At 45.9% G+C, this 20,265-nt stretch overlaps 2 protein-coding genes and 1 pseudogene across 3 annotated transcripts in view; all 3 read right to left on the bottom strand.

Moving 5' to 3' along the window:
* LOC308620767 (centrosomal protein of 78 kDa-like) overlaps positions 1-20,265 on the bottom strand; it is a 418,103-nt pseudogene that overhangs the window by 119,436 nt on the left and 278,402 nt on the right. The gene's annotated exons all lie outside the window — the stretch shown is intronic.
* LOC308620072 (forkhead-associated domain-containing protein 1-like) overlaps positions 1-20,265 on the bottom strand; it is a gene marked incomplete at its 3' end in the record, with an annotated part of 254,740 nt that overhangs the window by 54,057 nt on the left and 180,418 nt on the right. The gene's annotated exons all lie outside the window — the stretch shown is intronic.
* The window catches only part of LOC308620074 (forkhead-associated domain-containing protein 1-like), a gene marked incomplete at its 3' end in the record, with an annotated part of 87,888 nt that overhangs the window by 40,213 nt on the left and 27,410 nt on the right, over positions 1-20,265 (bottom strand). The window contains exons 3-4 of the mRNA XM_081239411.1: positions 11,224-11,494; positions 1,829-1,938 (exon numbers count right to left, since the gene is read on the bottom strand). Coding sequence (XP_081095537.1) covers positions 1,829-1,938; positions 11,224-11,494 — 381 coding nt within the window. The remainder of the gene's footprint in view (positions 1-1,828; positions 1,939-11,223; positions 11,495-20,265) is intronic.

The following is a 20,265-nucleotide window of genomic DNA, read 5'->3' as shown; positions in this document are numbered from 1 at the left end:
TCCTCCTTCCATTTGGTCTGGGTAGGACTGTCAGTCATGTGCCCTGCTCCTTCCTGTCCCACCTCCCCATGTGCATGTGGCCCAAGCTGGTCAATCAGAGATTTCACACATCGATTACAGAGGGAGAGGATCTTGCCTTCTTTTGGATCATGTAGGCTTGTTTGCCTGAGTTTGTCTTTTCTAACACACAAAGCCAGCCTTATGAAGAAAGCCAGACACTGAGGGAAACAGAGGGGAGAAGTTGGTAGTGGGGAGGTGTTCTGATGACATTATTCAAGCTCCTGGATCTAGCCATACCTGAAGCTAGTGGCCCTTTAAATTTTCCAATAAGATGAGCTACTCAATGCGCCCCCTCAAGCTAATTTGTTTATTGTCACTTGAAGGAGTCCTGGCAAGTCAGGGTATAAACGACTTATCAAGAGAAAGAATTATTTCTATTATAAATAGAAAAAATGATAAATGGCTTATAAAAATTTTCTATAAATAGAAAAAATTATAGTGGTTGCACTATATTTCCAAGTTAAAATTGAGGCAGGTTGAGAAATGGCTACAAATACTTTGCAGTTTTGCCATCCAGTCTATTTCCTCACCCTCTAGTCTGGGCTGGCCCCGTGACTAGCTTTAACCAACGGAATGGAGTGGAAGTGATGCTGCATGATCTCCAGGCAAGTTCTTACAGGCTGTGCAGCTTCTGCTCTGGCCCCCTGGGAACCCCGAGACCACCGTGCTGTGATGAAAAGCCACATGCACAAAGGGGCGCACCAGTCCAGGCGTCCTGGCTGAGGCCCTAGATGTGGGAAGGAGGCCAATGGAGACCGACCACCAGCCTGGCCAAGCCAGCGGCTTACTGAGGCCGCATGAGTGAGGCCAGGGGACACGAGCAAAGGAACCTTCCAGGTCAACCCATAGATTCTGGGGAATAATGAATTGCTGTTGGAAGCCGCTAAGTTTTGGGATGGCTTGTTACACAGCGATAAATACAGAATCTGAGCGTGGCTTCTCGCCTTTCTGCAACATTTTTCAGAGTCTGGTCCCAGGATGCCTGGGTTGGAACCCCCTGCCTCCTGAAGGTTTGGATTTCCGTGTCTGACAAGAACCCCAGGTAGGTCTGCTCCTCACAAACTCTGAGAATTGCTGCAGGAGCAGGCCCTGGCCCTGCGAGATATTACAGACTCCTTCTTTTAGAGTAACTTTCGAGGCGTGTCTAAGTGGGGAGAAATTGACCTGGGCCCTTCCCAGGATGGCTTGAATCCACCTGTTCTGCTCGCATCCCTGCTTTAAACCTCTCTAGTTCTTTAACGAGTCTCTCGGCCCACGCCTCCCTGACTTCAGGGCTCACGTCCTTCTGCAAGGAACGTGTTTTTGCATCACTGTTCCATCACTGAAGGTTGACCAAGTGATTACTGTGTGGGAGTTAGAAGTACCCGCTGAGAAGCTAACCAGACCTCGCTTTGAATCCTAACACTGCTCCTTGCACTGGGCAGCCTTGAACACATTACTGAACCTCTCTGAGATTCAGTTTCCTCATCTGCAAAGTGAGGGTGATGCAATCTTTTTTGAAGATGGTGAAGATTAACGAGCTAATAAATGTCAAGTGCACAGGAAATGGCCCAGCACACAGTAGGTGCTCAGTACCTTGTAGTTGTAGATGTTATTTGGGATAAAATGAGCAGTGGCCAAACCTGGCTGAATGTCTTGGGAGGAAGAGGTGGTTTCTTGGAAGTAGGAAAAAGGGACAGTCCTTGAGACACAGAGAACAAGAGGCAGTGGCAATCTCTCCATGGTCCCTCTTGCTGCTGTAGCTCTGTGCTTCCCCAAGACCCCTCACCTTATTGTGCTGGGACAGGTCCTGGTCCACAAAAATTTCTCTGTAGGGCCCTGTCCCAGGACTTTCCTCGGCCACTGATTGTTCCGACAGTTCCGCGGCGTTGGTCCACACTAACACACAAGGTCAACAGAGAAGGCAGAGGAGACAGTGAGTTTCCCCAAAGTCTTAAAGAATATTTTCAGATTAACCTTCACATTCATGAGACTTATGCACTGAAAGCATTACAGGAGGACTGGAAAGGGTAAGAGCTGCCTCATTTCTCTTCCCCAGCGTTAACTGCACTGATGCACTGTGGTGTGTCTCTTTCCAGACTTTTTTCTATGCCGCATAAGAGCTGATGACCTTGGGCAAGTCATTTGCTCTTTCTAAGCCTTAGTTTCCACATACATAATTTAGGATCACTGATAGTCTCTGCTATAAAGGGCTATCTGGAGATTAAATAGAATAATGATATAGAGCAGGGCTTGGCAAACTATGGCCCTGCGGCCAAATCTGGCCTTCTGCCTATTTTTGTAAATAAAGTTTTATTGCAACACAGCCACAGTGATTGATTTACATATTATTTATGGCTGCTTCCCAGCTACAAAGGCAGAGCTGAGTAGTTGCAGCAGAGACCATGTGACCCACAAGTACTAAAGTATTTACTATCTGGCTCTTTACAGGAAAAGTTTGCTGGCCCCTCAAGTGGAGCATTTAGCCCTAAACATTAGCTATGTTTGTTTTATTGCAGCCATATCTTTTCAATAAACAAAAATGCATTTACATGTCAGAGATTCTTATCCAGCTTACTTTTCAGCTAACAATATCAAAAACATCTTCCCATGTCAGTATTTGAGGCTGTACTGGGTTGTTTTCCAGGGTAGCATTGGGGTCCATTGTACAAGTGTGCCACACTTGTTTAACTAGGATCCACTTGATAGCCATTTAAGCTTTCCTATATTTTTTCTTATTTACCCCAGTATTACAAGGCCTTTTTATATGACTTTCAGGGATTATGGCATTGTGTTTGGGGACCCCACTCTGTATCCATCAGACATCTCGCAATTCACTCACATCAACACTGAATACATTTTTTTTATTGGTGTAGAAACGTTTGTCAAGATTTCTATAATTCTACGTGTGAGATCACTTGGGCCCAAGCAGCATATTTTAAATTTCCAAGTGACTATGGTTTCTGGACAGTCACTGCACATTCTTATCTTCTTGTGAAGTGAGAAACTGAACAAATTGTTTTCAGTGGTGATGAAACTTTAATGAGTATTAACATTAATGATGAATGAAGCACGCACTGTCATATTTGTGGACATTCATCATTTATTCATTTTGCTTCTGTATTTTTTATTTATGCATTTTAGAGTCAAAGATTCCTGCCCCCCAGCCAGGTCTCAAACCTCTTTGTGGACCCCAGAACCTCTAGTGGACATAGCTGATGGCCTGTGGTGCCCAGAGAATGCACAGCCTTGCGTGTTGAATGAGCAGCCTTGGCCACAGTGTTTCCTGGGGCACGAGGAACAGAAGGGCCTGGAACTTCAGCAGCTGCCCATTTTCTCTCCCTCCACCTCCCCAACTAGGTCCATGATTAGAAAACTTTTATTTGAAGCTCACTGCCCCCATCTGACTCTCTTGGATCCTGAGCAGCAAAGTCCTAACTGACTACAGCAGCAGTGCCTGATAGAGAAATAATGGGAGCTACAGAATGCAATTTTCAATTTTCTAGTAGTCACGTGAAAAAGGTAAAAAGAAGAGAGGAATTTTTAATGATCAATTTTATTTAACCCAATACATTAAAAACCATCATTTCAACACATAATCTACAAAAAATATGGAGATATTTTATATTCTTTTCCTTCGAGGCATGAAGCCTTTGAAATCTGGGGTTTATTTTACACTGAATGCGCATCTCAATTTGGAAACTGAGTTTTCAGGAGGAAGATTTCATCTGTTTTCAATTCCTCAAGAAATCGGCTCTCACTGGAGGAAGGTACTGACTGGCCTGTGTCCCCAGGGAGGGCCTCGGGGTCTGACCCTAAATGGGCCCCTGTCCAGTCTCAGCTTAGAGTTCTGGCGTCTGATGCCATCTCTAGGGGTGACTCCAGCTGCCTCTGCGACCCTGTCGTGGCTGTCTTGAGGGACGCTTCCCTGCAAGATGATGGCCGGAAGGGGGACTTCATCAAACTTACAGAACAGGCTGATCGATGGGGTCCCTTTACTGGGGAAGGTGTGTTTACTCAAAGTCTTTGTGGGGCTAGAATTTGCTCTGAGACTTGTTTTCCTTACACCCAGGCAGGGAGGTGCAGGAGCAGTTACCCCTCACCTGCCCCAAACTTCTTTACCGGCTACTGTTATTTATCAAAAAGAACCTAAGGGCCATGTATGACCAAACCGGCTTAACTCTAGATGCTGGATCCTTCGGAGGTCCCAGTGGGGAGAAGCCCCAGGGAGAGTTGGGAGGGCTGGGGCGGTGGGACGGCGGATATGGGGACGCAGGCACTTTAAGAATTTTCGGGCATGAGCTGTTGGCCAAAAGGCAGGGGAGTTACTTTAATATTTTAACAACCCCCAGCTGTCCTGGTGCGCTCCAATAATCACCAGTCTGCAGCAGGGGCAGTATGTGTGCACCTTAACTGTGTCTTTCAGACATTGTAAGTTGTAAATAAAAGTTAAATAACAATCATGGTTAGGTAATAACTTAATTTTAAAATTTTAATATTTAAAATTTAAATATTAAAATTTTAAAATATATAAATTATTAAGATTGTAAAATTTAAAATTTAAATAATAAAATATTAAATATTTTAATATTTACTGAATGTTCGCTATGCACCAGGCGCCGTGCTCAGCACTTACAGGCAGGATACGATTTCGTCTTCATAACAACCCAGTGAGATAGGCATTATTATTCCCATCTCCATTTTATACGTGAGAGGTATGAGGCACAGAGATGTCAAGTCACCTGCTCAAGGACACACAGCTGGTAAGTGGTAGAGTCAAGGGATGAACCTAAGTTTGTTGGATTCAGAGCCTATGCTTTTAACCACTATGTAGTCAATGTATTGAAGTGGGACGATGTTTATGACATATTATTGAATTTTAAAAATCAGGTAGGGAATTCCTTGGCAGTCCAGTGATTAGGATTCTGTGCTTCCACTGTAGGGGGCACAGGTTCCATCCCTGGCTGGGGAACAAAGATCCTGCAAGCTGAGCGGCACGGCCAAAAACAGAAAAAAAAAGGTTACCTATGTTACGTTCATATGATCCCATTATTGGGAAAAAAAATATATATATATATATGAATCAAGATGCTATTTTAATAAGTCACTCCACATATTTTCTTTTCTCAGTAATTCTTCCCCACCTCCCATGAGCTCTTGCCATTAAGATTTGGCCTTGGCAATAAAAGTACAGCAAAAAAAAAAAAAAAAAAAAAAAAAGCAATACCTGCAAAGCACAATAAAAGTACAGCAAAAAAAAAAAAAAAAGCAATACCTGCAAAGATTTGGCCTTGGAGCTGACGTTTTATTGCCTTGTGGTAAAGGAAGGATGAGTATTAACTAGAACAGGGTGATTTTTCCCCCAGGCAAAATGATGTTTTGATTTTTGACAATGTCTGGAGACATTTTTGAGTACCACAGTTAGGGCGGTTGGTGGTGGTGGTGTTGCTACTGGTATCTCTGGTGGGTAGGAGTCAGGGATGCTGCTAAACATTCGACAGTGGACAGGACAGATCCTTCAACAAGGAGTTATGCGACCCACCTGTCACTGTGCCAAGATTGAGAAACCCTGACCTGATCTGCAGTAAATAAATCCTTGGCTTTGGGTTTTCAAATAGAATTTTTCAAGTCTAAAGCAAGGTGACAGTCTAACAGTAAACCAATTTAATTGGAAGAGCCCAGCTTTGCTAAGAGAGGAAAGAGCTTTCTCGGAACCCTTAAAAAGAGGTGTTTTCTGTCAAGAGACAGCATGGAGGACTGGAGCACAGAGTTTTCTCTAAAGCGTGGAGTAGAGAGGCCCAGACACAAAGGAACTCCCCATGACACGGGAAGATGAAAGTCCTTTTCTGAGGATGGCGAGAGTGTCAGGGGAACGAGGGCAAACATTTGGAAACATGAGACCTGGCTGAGAGGCTGAGGAGATAGAGCCCAGGTAGATGTGAGGGACTCTAAGCCATACGACTCATCCTTCATTTCTCCAGGGGGAATCCAAGTCCTTCAGAGAAGCCCCAAGTTCAGCATGGCACTGGAGAAACCGGTGATTACAGTGGAAAAATTTAAATAGCAGAGTGAAAAAAAGAAAAGAAACAGCCCATGTGCCATGTGTCCAAAGGACACATTAAAAAAAAAACCCCAAAACCCTGTATATATGTTCATAAGACAGAACATGATGCATACAACAAAATGAATGAATCTCAGAAATACTATGCTGAGTGAAAAAAGCCTTCCACAAAGGAACATGTACTACATGGTTCTGTGTACTTGAGATTCTAGAACAGGAATATCTAATCCATGGCGGGAAAAGAATTCAGAAGAGTGGGTGCCTCTGGGGCCTGGGGCTGGGAATTGACTGGGCAGGGACATGAGGGAACTTTCTGGGGTGATGGTAATGTTCTATATCTTGATAGGAATTTGGGTTACATAGTTGTGCACGACTGGCACAACTCAGTGAGCATATTCAAGGTCTAACACCTTTCAGGGTGTGGTAGCCAGTCTCCAAGATGGCCCCACTGATTCTTGTCTCCTGGTATTCAGACCTTGCATCATCCTCTCCAATACTGGATGGACTTTATATTAGTTAGCTGGGGCTGCCATAACAAAACACCACAGGAGGTCTTAACAAAAGAAATTCATTTTCTCACAGTTCTGGAGGCTGGAAGTCCAAGATCAAGGTGTGGGCAGGGTTAGGCCTCTCTCCTTGGCTTGCAGACGGCCACCTTCCTGCTGTGTCCTCACATGCCCTTTTCTCTGTGCACGTGCATCCCTGGCGTCTCCCTCTCTCTTCTTACAAGGACACCAGCCCTTGGATTAGGGCCCACCCAATCATCTCATTTTAACTTACTCATCTATTTCAATACACTATCTCCAAATATGGTCACATTCTGCGATATTGGGATTGAGGCCTCAGCATATGCATTTTGGGGGAATGCAATTCAGTCCGTAACAAAGCTTCTCTATGTAACCAAGGATATTGCAGAAATGACACAGTTTGATTCCTGAGGTTAGATCCTAAAAGACATTGCAGCTTCTGCCTCACTCGCTAGGACCACTTGTCTGGAGGAGCTGGCAGCTTGAGGATGCTCAAGCAACGTATGGAGAGGTGCACTTAGTGAAGAACTGAGGCCTCTTACCAAAAGCCATGGGAGTGAACCATCCTAGAGGTGGGTCCTCCAGCCCCAGACAAGCCTCCAGAGGACCACAGCCCAGCCACCACCATGACTGCCACCTCATGGACAAGCCTGAGCAAGAATCCCCCAGCGAAGCCATTCCCAACTTCCTGACTCAGAGAAACTAGGAGATAATAAATGTTTACTGGTGTTTTAGGCCATTACATCCTGCAGTAATTTGTTATGCAACAATAAGTAGCAAATACAGGTTTGGGCACCAGGAGTGGTGCAAAATTTAACAAAAACCCTACAATGTGGAGTGGTTTGGGATGGAACAGTAGCCAGAAGCTGGAGGACTTTGGCCAAGAGTCTTTGAGAAAACGTGAATAGTCTTAGTAGAAGCCCGATGGCCTTTGAGGAGGCAGTGAGGGAAGGGTTCCAGGAAACTGAGGAAAATGTTACTGGGGTTAAGGGATCCTTGTCAGGTGGTGGCAGAAGGTTTCCTAACACGTTGCCTGTGGTCATGAGGAAGGTAGAAAATGTTTGTGATGAGGCTGAGTGGTCAAGCTAAAGAGAGTCCCAGACAGAGTCTTGGAAGGTGCTGCCTGGTTACTTCTTGCTACTTATAGTGAAATGTGAGGGGGAGAGACAGTTAAAGGAAGGGCTGTTAAATCAGGGCAATGTTCTGGGCTTGAAAATTCCCTGCCTCTCCAGGTGGCAAATGAAATGTAAGAAACAGGTTCTGGGCAAAGATCAAATCAAGGGCACTCTCAAGAAAACACAGTCCAGAGAAGAAGCTGAGGGTGTGGTTGTAAAATCCTTTGTTAAGAATACAGATCCAGGGCAGTGTCCAAGAGAACCCTTCGGTCAAAGAACTGGGCTTCTAAGAAGCTTCTGTCCTTTGTCAGTCTTTGCAGAAGCCCATGGTGGAAGGGCTTGTGACAAAAAAGTCTGTGGGCGTGGTTTTTGCCTGATAGGATGAACCCCAATAAGAAGCACTGCCAACTCACACTGACAGAGACCCACAAAAGTCAAAGAAGCGTCTGGACCCCCAAGCTTCTACAGGCAGGAAGCAGGCTATAAAACTATGCAGCCACATCCATGGGACACCTTTCATAGGAAAGGGAGGACGACTCAGAAGGCGGAACTCACGGACCAGGGGCAGAGCCAAGAGCCCTGGAAAGTCATTTCTGGGTAAGAGTTGGACTGAAGCCCAGGCAAGGAACTGCCGATATTTTCCCAGCTGGACTTCAGAACTGCTTTGGGCCAGGGACTCCTGTGTGTTTCCTGTTTTTCTTCTTTTGGAACAAGAGGAGTGTATGTAGCAGTGATGCTATGTCTGTCCCACCAATATGTGCTGGGTGTGTGAGGGACAGACCCTTTGTTCAGAGGTCTTCAGATTTCTGGAAGTAGTACTTGAACTTGATGAGCTGAACGTAACGTACTACACCCATGAGCCCCATCTGTACCTGGACTTGATTTAGACGAGATTCTGGAATTTGAGCCGATGCTGTTACTGGGGTGAGATTTTGGGGGGCCTCGGGAGAGAGGAGGAGGAGTGTGAATCATTGAGGACCCGAGGGCAGGCTGTGGTAGCTGGCCTCCAAGATGACTGCTGATAATCCCCGCCTCCTGGTCTTCAGGCCCGTGTGTAGTCTTCTCCCACACTGGAGGGTGACGCCCTGGGTAACCCTCAGGATATTGCAACAATGACAGAGCATGACTTCTGAGGCTTAGTAACAAGAGATGTTGCCATTTCCATCTTGTCCTCCAGGATCACTTGCTCAGGAGGAGCAGCTGCCGTGTCATGAGAACGCTCGAGCCACTCTCTGGGGAGGCCCATGTGGTGAGGAACCGGGGCCTCCTGCTGACACCCATGTGAGCAGCCGTGTTCGAAGTGGATCCTCTGGCCCAGGTCAAGCCTTCAAATGACTGCAGCCTCACGAGGGACCCTGAGCCACAGCCGTCCTGCTAAGCTGCTGCCAAATTCCTGACCCCACAGAAACCGTATAGATGATAACACATGTTTGATTTTGCTTTAGGCTACTACGTTTGGGGAGAATTCGTTATGCATTCATGATAACTAATACACATTCTGTGTTCATTTTACATGAAGGAGACAAAAAATGTTGAGTTCTAGTTAATGGTATATGTGCTAAAACATTTAGGGGGAGGACTACAGATGTGTGCTATTTATTTTGAAATGCATCCAAAAAATAAGATGGATTAATGCAGGACAAGAAGGATGGGTAGACAGAAATGTAATAAAGAGTACAGCAAAGTGTTAGCGGTAGAATTAGGAGGAGAGCTGTCTCTGTAAAATTCTTTTTGCTTTGCTGTATGCTTGAAAGTTTTCACATTAAAATGCTGGGGGGGGGCTTCCCTGGTGGCGCAGTGTTTGAGAGTCTGCCTGCCAATGCAGGGGACACAGGTTCGAACCCTGGTCTGGGAAGATCCCACATGCCACGGAGCAGCTGGACCCGTGAGCCACAACTACTGAGCCTGCGCGGCTGGAACTTGTGCTCCGCAACAAGAGAGGCCGCGATGGTTAGAGGCCCGCGCACCGCGATGAAGAGTGGCCCCTGCTCGCCGCAGCTGGAGAAAGCCCTCGCACAGAAGTGAAGACCCAACACAGCCATAAATAAAGAAATAAATAAAATTAAATTAAAAAAAATGCTGGGGGGAAATGGCTGAGTAATTTCTTAACTTGGGTGGTTGGTACATGAGCATTCCTTAGATGATGATGATGATGATGTAAACTGCAGAGATACCTTTCATTTGCTCCTTAGTCTGTTTATTTCAGAATAATAACTATTATTTGAATGGCTGAGGGAAGTGACTAGGTGAGTGGTCCTGAGTGAGACCAGGGAAGGGTGTGGAGGCATCGAGAGACCTGGGGACTCAGAGGGGTCTGGGGCTGGGACACAGAAAACAGAGAATGGGACCTTCACACCAGTGGCCACAGAAGAAACCTGGGAATCATGCCAGGGACTAAGTCGACCCAGCTACTCTGCCAGTAAGCCTGGCAAGGCCAAGAGGATGGTGACAGACAGGAAGTCTCCTCCCCAAGTGCCATGAGGCCTTCTGGGGGGAGGGGGGAGAAGGAAACCCTGATGGCTGTGTGTCCCCAAAGTGACCAGGCTGTGAGTGACAGCCACTGAGATAACCAGCCTTAAATTTGACCGAAAAGCGTTATTTTAGATTAGATTGAATACATAACCTCCGGAGAAGTAATTTTCTCCATAAGCCTCAGTCTCCTCTTACCTGTAAAATGGTAATAAAATATTTAAAAACCTCCTAAGGCAAGAGGGATTTCAGTTACCAATATGTCTGTACATCTGAGTTGAAGTATATAAATTTAGATTCTGATACAGATTCATATATATTCATATATATGTACAAACACACACACACACACACACACTCACACACTCACCACAGAGGTACTGACGTGTGCAGATGGGCAGAGCACAGTCTTGGAGGAGTTTGTACCAAAAAGTCAACAGGGAGAATTCTGGTGATAAGGGTGACAGCTTATCTTTTACTGTTTTCTAACTTTCTGCTTATCCCAATTTTTTCACATTTGATTATGTTCTACTTCAGAACCAGAGAACATAAGCAAAAGCCAGAGAAAGACAAATATCATACCATATTGCTTATATGTGGAATCTAAAAAAAGGTACAAATGAACTTATCTACAAAACAGAGATAGACTTACAGATGTAGAAAATAAACTTATGGTTACCGGGAATAAGAGGGGGGAGGGATAAATTGGAAGAGAGGGATTGACATACACAATACTACACATAAAGGAGATAACTAAGAAGGACCTACTGGATAGCACAGGGAACTCTCCTCAATACTCTGTAATGGTCTATATGGGAAAAGAATCTAAAAAAGAGTGGATACACGTATATGTTGAACAGATTCAGTGTGCTGCATACCTGAAACTAACACAACACTGTAAATCAACTGCACCTCAATAAAAATTTTTAAAAAAAGGGGAAAGCAGAAACTGAGACCCATCCTCCTAGCAAAAGCCCCTCCCCTAAGCCACCAAGGAAGCACCCATGAGTACCTTGCCTGATGATGGGAACGCTGTGGGCGGCTCTGTCCACCTTGAAGGAGAACATCTTCTCGCTGGCCCTCACGGGCCGCCTGTGGGAGGCTGGTGGGACCATGGGGGGCTCGGGGGACCCCTGCGACCAGCTCCTCTGCACTGGCGCTGTCCAGATGCCCGGGTAGAAGGGGGTCTGTGTTGGTGAGGGTGACTGGTTCAGTTCCTGGGTGGCCCAAGGTGGCTGTGGCCTTGGCCAAGGTGCTGGGCCCCTCACCCATGGGAAGGAGACCTGCAGGGGCAGACAAGAGGGTCAGGGGAGGTTACGAGCAGCTGGGGTGGTCTTCACCTTTCTGTCCCAGCGACATAATTGCTGCCCTAGATTTCGGCGTATAAGTCACTTCTCCCAAGAATCCCTCCCACACTCTCCCCAAATTTGGGATGGCGGTCCCCACCATGGGTCACCTTGCACACTATCGCACCACCATTTATTGGGTGCAGCCTTCGTGCCAGGCACCCAGTCAAGAGATTCACATGCATTACCTCATTTAATACCCCTGATGCTCTGTGATGAGCCCGGGGCTGAGCAAGACCTAGTGACTTTCCCAGGATCACAGATTTGGCAGTGAGCGTCTGAGCTGGTACAACGCCACCTCTGAGCTCTGAGAGGCTGACAGCTTTTTGTCTACCTTGCTCAGCACCGTATCCTCAGCTCCTAGAATAAACCCTTGGCACATACACAGTAGGTCCTTAAATATTGGTTGAAAGAATGAATGAACACATCTCCGAGATTCAAGCCCAGCTCTCCAGGACACACACATCCACACTGTGTGTCTCCCTGGCACTCCCATTCCACCTCTTCCCCGAAGCCGAGAGCTCTGGGGTGGCAGGCACCCCAACTGGCTCGAAACCCAGCTGGCTCATTAGCCTGTGATCCTCAACATCTGCCACATCTGATTCTTGGCAGACGCTCCATAATTATCTATCGAGGGAACCTTTTTTCATCTGACCCGGCGGAAGATGTCTGTAGCTACTTTCATTAGAGAGCACATCAAAATCCATCTACACCGGGAGAAGCAAATGCTGAGAGGTGCTGACACCTGGCTTTTTCTTGGTTAATGCTGTTGTGGCCGTCCCTCCCTGTGCCTAGTGGTTAAACCGTGACATCGTGAATGCTACCATTTATTGTAATTACTCACCAATTTCTCGCGATAGCCCTGAAGGGGAGGAGCTCTCCTTATTCCTAGCTTACAAATGAGGCTTGGAGAGGTTAAGGACTTCACCAAGCTCAGGTGGTGGTGGAGAGGGTGGTGGGACTGGGGTTCTGGAAAGCTCTTTCCCTCTCTGTCTCTCTCTCCCTTCTCTGCCCCAACCCCACCCCCAGTCGCTTGGCAGAAAAAAACACACTTTTCAAGGAAGAAGCTAAGTTCAAAGGTTTGCCGCCTGTGGCGGTCACGTTTCTCTTTCTGCAGACTGCAGACACAGAATGAGAAACAGGACAGAATGCTTCCGAAATAGGAGCACTGGCAGACAGAACTTCCTATAGCTCCAGCTGGATTGTATTCAAGAGGAAGGTTCTCCACTCACTCAGGTTCCCAAACCAGTCTTTTAGCTACAGTCTTTCCCAGCCAAGTCAAGAATCTGGTGAATTCCCCTGAAGACTTTTTTGGAGTCAGGGAGAACACTGTTTGGGAAAATCAAACTCCAATTGCCTGGCAACACCTGGCCCAGCATTTATGATGACACTGGCCCCGTTGAAACCTGTTTCAGGAACGGACTTGGCAGTGTTCCAGAACTCTGTTACCTTATGTGAAGATTCGAATTTCTCTCCACTGTGGGCACCTCGGTCTCCACCTAAGCTTTCTTCCTTTCTCTCCTTTCAGAAGCTGAGGTGTCCTGCTTCTGCCTTGCACTCACTTCTCCATCCATCCTATCCCTTCCCGTCCTCTCCTCTGGGGCTGTCTTGCCTCAATCATTCCTACAACCTTTCCTCATCGATTTAATAAAGATTTATCGAATGAAAGGGCTGAAGGTGGGAAGGGGGAAATTTGAATATGTTTTACCCCCGCCTGATAGAAAACAAATCGAGAGACCACGGGTAGTGTGGAGGAATTCCCTTTTGTGCTGGGATGCTCAGGTAGATGTGCCTCACTGCCCACTAACTGCCAGGGTGCTAAAGGGAGTGCTCATATCTCATGCCTCAAGTGGTTCACTGCCGTAGTGGACAGGCCGCAACCCACCTGGCTCTTCTGGAAATTCCAGGAATCTCCCTCCCAATCTGTCGGCCCATTGCTGTGGGTGGGGCTAAGCACTCAACCAATCACACTCCCTGGACATACTGATTGGTTCAGTGGTGGGGCAAGTGATGCAATCAGAGCCAAGGAGACCCAAGAAGACTTGGCTGGACACCAGGATCTGGAGTGACCTGGTGGGACTTCAGAATGCAGCCAGCATGAGGGAGTGGAGCCCAGACATGGAGAGAGGGAAGCGTTTTATTTATTTTTCAAATTGTGGTAAATAACCTGCAACATAAAATTTATCATCTTAGCCATTTTAAAGTATACAGTTCAGTGGTGTTAAGTATAGTCACATTTCTGTGAGATGGATCTCCAGAACTTTTTCGTCTTGCAAAACGTAAACTCTATTAACCATTAGACAACAACTCCCCATTCCCTCCGCCACCCAGCCCGTGGTGACCAACATTCTGTCTCTATGAATTGGACTACTCTAAGTACCAAGTACCTCAAATAAGTGAAATCACATGGTACCTGTCTTTTTGTGACTGGCGTATTTCACTTAGCATAAAGCCCTCAAGGTTCATCCATGTTGTAACATGTCAGAATTTCCTTCTTTTATTTTATTATTTTTGTGTGTGTGTGGTAGGCGGGCCTCTCACTGCTGTGGCCTCTCTCGTTGTGGAGCACAGGCTCCGGACGTGCAGTCTCAGCGGCCATGGCTCACGGGCCCGGCCGCTCCGCGGCATGTGGGATCCTCCCGGACTGGGGCATGAACCCGTGTCCCCTGCATCGGCAGGCGGACTCTCAACCACTGCGCCACCAGGGAAGCCCTTCCTTCATTTTTAAGGCTAAATAATATTCCACTATACAGTTTAGAGTGTATTTTTTTTATGCATTAAGCGTCATGGGCACTTGGGTGGTTTCTACCTCATGGCTATTAGAACTATGCTGCTGTGAACATGGTGGGGAAAATAAGGAACCTGGTTTTGAGCACTGGCTGGGGTGCTACCCTGAAGTGCTCCATCCCTGAGGCTGGCTAGAGCTGGTTTCTGTTGCTTGCAGCACACAGAGCCCGAACGATAGGGCCCCTAGTGGGAAGGAGCCAAACATGTATAAACGCAGCAGAGACTCCAAGCTCTTCGGGTTTAAAAATTTAAAAATAAAGGTTTTTTTTTTTTTTTCTCTGAAGCATGTTGGTTGAGGGTAGCTTTAGTTGGATGGTTAAAGTTGGTTTTCTCTAGTTTCCCGGCTTGCTTTATCAAAGGGAAGGTCAAGGTTTTCTTAGAAAGTGCTGCTGGCAACTACAACGATACAGGCAGGGAGAAAAGCAAACATAAGAAGACTCACATTAAAAGCTAGCTCTGGGTTGTACAGGAAGCATGGGGTCAAGGTCAGTTATCAACAAGTTTGTTTTTATTATTTATTTATTTTAGATTTAATTCTATTTATTTTTGTCTGTGTTGGGTTTTCGTTGCTACGTGCAGGCTTTCTTTAGTTGCCGCGAGCGGGGGGCTACTCTTGTTGTGGTGTGCAGGCTTCTCCTTGTGGTGGCTTCTCTTGTTTCGGAGTGTGGGTTCTAGGCGCATGGGCTGCAGTAGCTGGGGCACATGGGCTCAGCAGTTGTGGCACGTGGGCTCTAGAGCGCAGGCTCAGTAGTTGTGGCGCATGGGCTTAGTTCCTCCACGACATATGGGATCTTCCCAGACCAGGGCTCGAACCTGTGTCCCCTGCACTGGCAGGTGGATTCTTATCCACTGTGTCACCAGGGAAGTCTTCAAGTCTGTTTTTAGAAACTTTAGTTTAAAAATACACGCTAATGCCTTTTCTCTTTCTTTGTGTCTGTTCTCTGACCATATGGTATGTTGCCATGGTTGGGTTTTTAGTTTTGTTTTTGAGGTAGCATATGTGATACTCCTGATTTCTTTTCCATACTACCTTTAAAATAGCAGGTTGGGGCTTCCCTGGTGGTGCAGTGGTTGAGAGTCCGCCTGCCGATGTAGGGAACACGGGTTCGTGCCCCGGTCCGGGAAGATCCCACATGCCACAGAGCGGCTAGGCCCGTGAGACATGGCCGCTGAACCTGCGTGTCTGGAGCCTGTGCTCCACAACGGGAGAGGCCACAACAGTGAGAGGCCCGTGTACCGAAAAAAAAAAAAAAGGCAGGTTGTCAACCACCTGGATTAACCATGACCACATCCACGGCTGAATTTATATTAGCTTTAATAAACACAGGTCAATGATTTACTCAAGAAATCACTATCCATTTTTTTTTTCAAATTATCTATTTGTTCTTTGTGTTATTTCCCCAATATCTGCTTCTAACCCTGAAAAGAGTGTAAGTTGAATGGGACACCCTAAAAAAACTTCGAAGTAGTTTGCACATCGAGTGCCTATAGTACACATGAATTCTGCCAGGAAGCCCTGGAGCCTGCAGAGAAGGTGGAAACTTAGACCTTGCCCTTGGAGAGCTTGTTATGTGCTCTGCCATTTGTAAGTAATTGTGGACAATACAACGACTATGAGCCACTGTGTAGAGAAGCCACAGATGTGCCACAGACTGTGCTGGGCACTTAATGCATGTGGTCTCATCTGATCTCCAGAATAATCTTGCAGGAGGCATTTTACCCCTCATTGTGTGGATTAAGAAACTGAAGCTCAGAGAGGTTAAATGACTTGCCCAACGTCTCACGGCCAGGAAGTGGCGACACAATTTGACTCCAATACCTGTGCTCTTAGGACTTCTAGGTTAATCGAAGTCATGATTTATTACCTGCTTTCCATACTCACAAATGGATCTTAGACGATTGGTTAGTGAATGATAGGATATTTTCCAAGTTAAAAAAAGGAAATGAACATTAGATGGTGTGAAAAAACACAAGACATCGCATGGGCTACTTAGAAATGGGATTTTCTAGGAACACTGACAACTGTTTTATGGAAGTGTTTTTCTTTCTGGTACATGCCACGCCCTGGAAGCAGCTCAGAGGACCCCAGCCTCCATCCGGGAAGACCTGTGGTATGTTCACTGCTGTACCAGAGGAGTGCTGGGGCCAGCTGGTACCCGCCCACGAGAACTGATTGTTAAATGTCCAGGAATTTTGCCAACTGGTTGAGAAACACAGCCATTAATAAGAATTAACTTACATAAATTTACAATTAAATTATATCAGAAACAATTGGTATACAAACTTAAAAGTCACCCCTTCCTAATTATTTTACTCTATTTTATTATTACCTATGCTCTTGAGGTTATTTCACTCTACTATATGTTTCTGTTGGAAATGTTACATAGTAATGTGTTACCACACCTCTCTTTCCTTCTCTGTATTCAGGGATGTGTCATTGGGAGCTTGAAATTGACCGTGGAGTGCGTACTACACCATAGAAATCAGGAAATGTTATAAATGAGGGCTTGGTTTTTAAAAAGTTTTATAAATAGGTTTAATAATGGTGGTTCATGTAGAGCTTGAATTTGTTTGTTTGTTTGTTTTGTTGATTGCCTAGACTTAAGACGGTAATGGAGAAAATGTTAACAATGCAGATTATACAAAAGCATGTTGTGTCTTAGCCGTTATGTTATGAATAGAGCAAAAAATTGGGGAAACGTTCTTCCAGTATTTAAAAATTATTATCTGATGCAGCAGCAAAGTCACTCATGTCACTGATGAACATGTGAAGTTCTAACGTCTTTCTTTTTTCACTTGTATTATTCATAAATCCAAAATATCCAAAAATACCCACCAGTGCTCAGGTTGGGAACTCTCTCATTCGTCAACTGCAATGAGAAATTGGCTATGGATACAAGAGTTCACCTAAAGTCAATGAAAGCATTCTGTGAGACTCAGCTGGCTATATAGAATTTACAAGAAAGAGTACTGTATATTTTGTTACATGGATAGACTGTGCTACACATTCCTTATATCAGTAAACCTTATGCTATGCATCCATGTACTTTACTTTTCCCAGAGAGCTGGTCATTAAATATTTACCAGCCAATTGCTGGCTGTGCTGGCACCCAGCAGAGTGCCTGCTACTCATGGTAGGTGTTCGCTGACTGAGCTGAACAGTTGGCAAATGGAGTGTAAATAAAAAGCACTTTGATTCTGGGGCTGGGATGGGGAAAACACATGCTAAGCCTGGTGCATCTTGTAACAGCAGAGAGTAAGCAAGTGCCCAAAACGAAAAGGTGGGGAGATGCTCAAGGACACAGCAAGCAATCTGAAAGAGCTCCCAGTGGCCAAGGCTGGAAGAATTTGAGCGAAGAAATATTTAATGAGTATTGGATTATAATTCAAAGTGTAAAATCAGTATACATGGATCCATACTGACATAGATACATTAGTGAGTAAATACATAAAGGAGGGAGAAGAGACCGGCTTCCTTACAGAAGAATTTAACATACATAGATGTGGAGCTTAATTCCCATGGTCTGGAAGGGCCTGGGGGGTAGGGGTGATTGTGGCGAGCAGGGACACTGACCGCAGCATGGAGGAGCCATGGACCTGGAAAGACAGAATGGAGACTAGAAAACATGGCCAGTAGATCTCAGAAGCCAGGAGAGGGTGCTACTTGGTGCCAGGACAAATGGCCTTTATCTCAACAGCTACCGGGGTGTCACCGTAGCTCAGAGACGGGTAATAATTCTATGTCCCCAAGAAAAGGGTAAATCATGTACGGGGCTTCAGTGTGAGAAATCAGGGTTATACATTTAGAACACAGAACCGCCAAGTTATACATCATTTTTAGGTTTTGGAACTTAAAAGAATTAAGTCCCTTTGAGCTGTTCAGAAAAGCCATTCGTTTGGGGTTTTACCAGCTGTGTTAAAGGAGATCTGGCCCATCTAATTTTCCCATTTTCTTGTAAATCTTCAATCTTACGGTTTTTCCTTTCCTTTCAAGTTCTAATCAGCTTCCTGGTCAGTCCATAAAATGGGAAATAGAATCTAATGAGAAAACAGCCGGATTTTTGCAAATAGCTTTTGCTACCCCTAGACTTGGCCTGCTTCAATTCGGTCTTGCCAGATAGAGAGACGGAATGAATGAATGAATGAATGATCATCAACTAAGTTCAGAGAAGGAGCAACGTGGTTCTGATTTGGTAACAAAGGGTGTGGTCTGCCAGAGGAAGCAGGACGCGGCCTGGTTCCTGACCGAGTCTGGGTTCTGTCTCAGCAGGATGCTAAGGGTTCAGCCCGCGCTCCCGTCTCCACCTCCCCCGATGTCATCTGCATCGCCTGTAGACATCTGGTTACAACACAGCCTCAGGGGTCCTTTTGTGTGAGTTTCTGCTGCAGAGGCCGAGCCTGAGGCTGTCTGCTGCCCCGTGCCCTCCACTTCACTGGTCTCGGGAAATCGCCTTTGATATAAAACACCCAGCCTCAGGAGTTCTCATCACATAAGTAAGTCCCCACGGGACCTGTAAGAGCACAGGGTAGAGGAAATCCTACAAGGTCAGGTAGGAGAGGACAAAGCTTGACCAGAAAGAGGCTTTGTTCTGAAGGGCACCATACTCTCTGGTCATTCACTCAGTTGCCGGCTTCTCAACCCCCGGTACAGTAAAGCCACATCCTCCTCAACAACGGGCCCTATTCAGAGGTCCCAGGAACGTGGAAACACCACCCTTCTTGGGGATGGACAACTAAGGCCCAGACTCTGAGCTTCTCATCACACCAGTTCACCACAGGAGAGAAATGAGCAACTCTGCTTCCTTGGAGACTGGCCTGGGACTTTTCCAATGGAAAAGTGGATTATTCATCATTTTCCTCCCCCCAGATCCCTAGTGGCAAATCCCGTTAGGAAGGCTCCACTTAGGCAATAGGAATGCTTCCTAATGTCATGGACATCTTCTTTGTTTTTGCCTCCCCCGCATCCATTTCTTCCATCTTCTGGATGGGCACCTTAATTTTTTTTCAGGGAAGACACCCTTTCCCTGACAATCCTGAGTCCATAGAACTCTGACCCTTCCACCCCAGGGGTGAGACCATAACCCAGGCCTGGCCAATCAGAGCATTCCTGGCCCCTGGCCTCAGTGATTGGTTCAGGGGAAGCCACGTGATCCAAGCCACTGTCAATGAAGATGCTGGCTCTTTCCCTGGAACTGCTACTTTGTAGGGTGCTGGGGCTGCTGGTGGCCACTTTCCTACAGGTGAGGCAAGAGTCTGTCTGAGATTGGGAAGCTAACAGGGAAGAAAGAGTCAGATTCCTGACCATGATTTGGGCGCCTGGATCCAGCTGGGCCTAAGCTGCAGCTTTTGGCCTTTTCAGTTCCATGAGCTTTTTTTTTTTTTTTTTTTTTTTGCCTAGGCTAGTTTTAGTTGGTTTTCTGACACTTGCAAACAATCAAATTTCCTGGACAGTATGCTTACTGAGACTTTAGCATAAGCATCACTATGTACTCAGAGTGAAAGTTGTTTTAAAGGTTATGACATGCTCAGATAAAACCCACCAGACTGTCATCATGCACCAAATTTACCTTTCAACTTATAAAAGTAAAGCAGCATCTCCAGAGAAGAATGATTTAAGACCAAGGAACCAATCATAAGACAAGTAGTAAAACGCTGCTTAGAGAAACCTTGATAGATAAATAGTTCTCTAGCTACAGCAGGCTTCAGACTACAAACCCCAAATTTCTGCTTCAAAAGTGACTCAGGGAAGACATTCCATAGTTTCATTTATTTCGTTTTTTGGCCTCGCCGTGCACTTGTGGGATCTTAGTTACCTGACCGGGAATTGAACCCAGGCCCTCAGCAGTGAGAGCACTGAGAGCACTGAGTCCTAACCACTGGACCACCAGGGAATTCCCAACAGTCCACAGTTTTAAAAGAAA

Source organism: Mesoplodon bidens (assembly GCF_964165515.1).
Source record: "Mesoplodon bidens genome assembly, chromosome: 7".
NCBI lineage: Eukaryota > Metazoa > Chordata > Mammalia > Artiodactyla > Ziphiidae > Mesoplodon > Mesoplodon bidens.
This window is presented reverse-complemented; position numbering and strand designations above follow the sequence as displayed.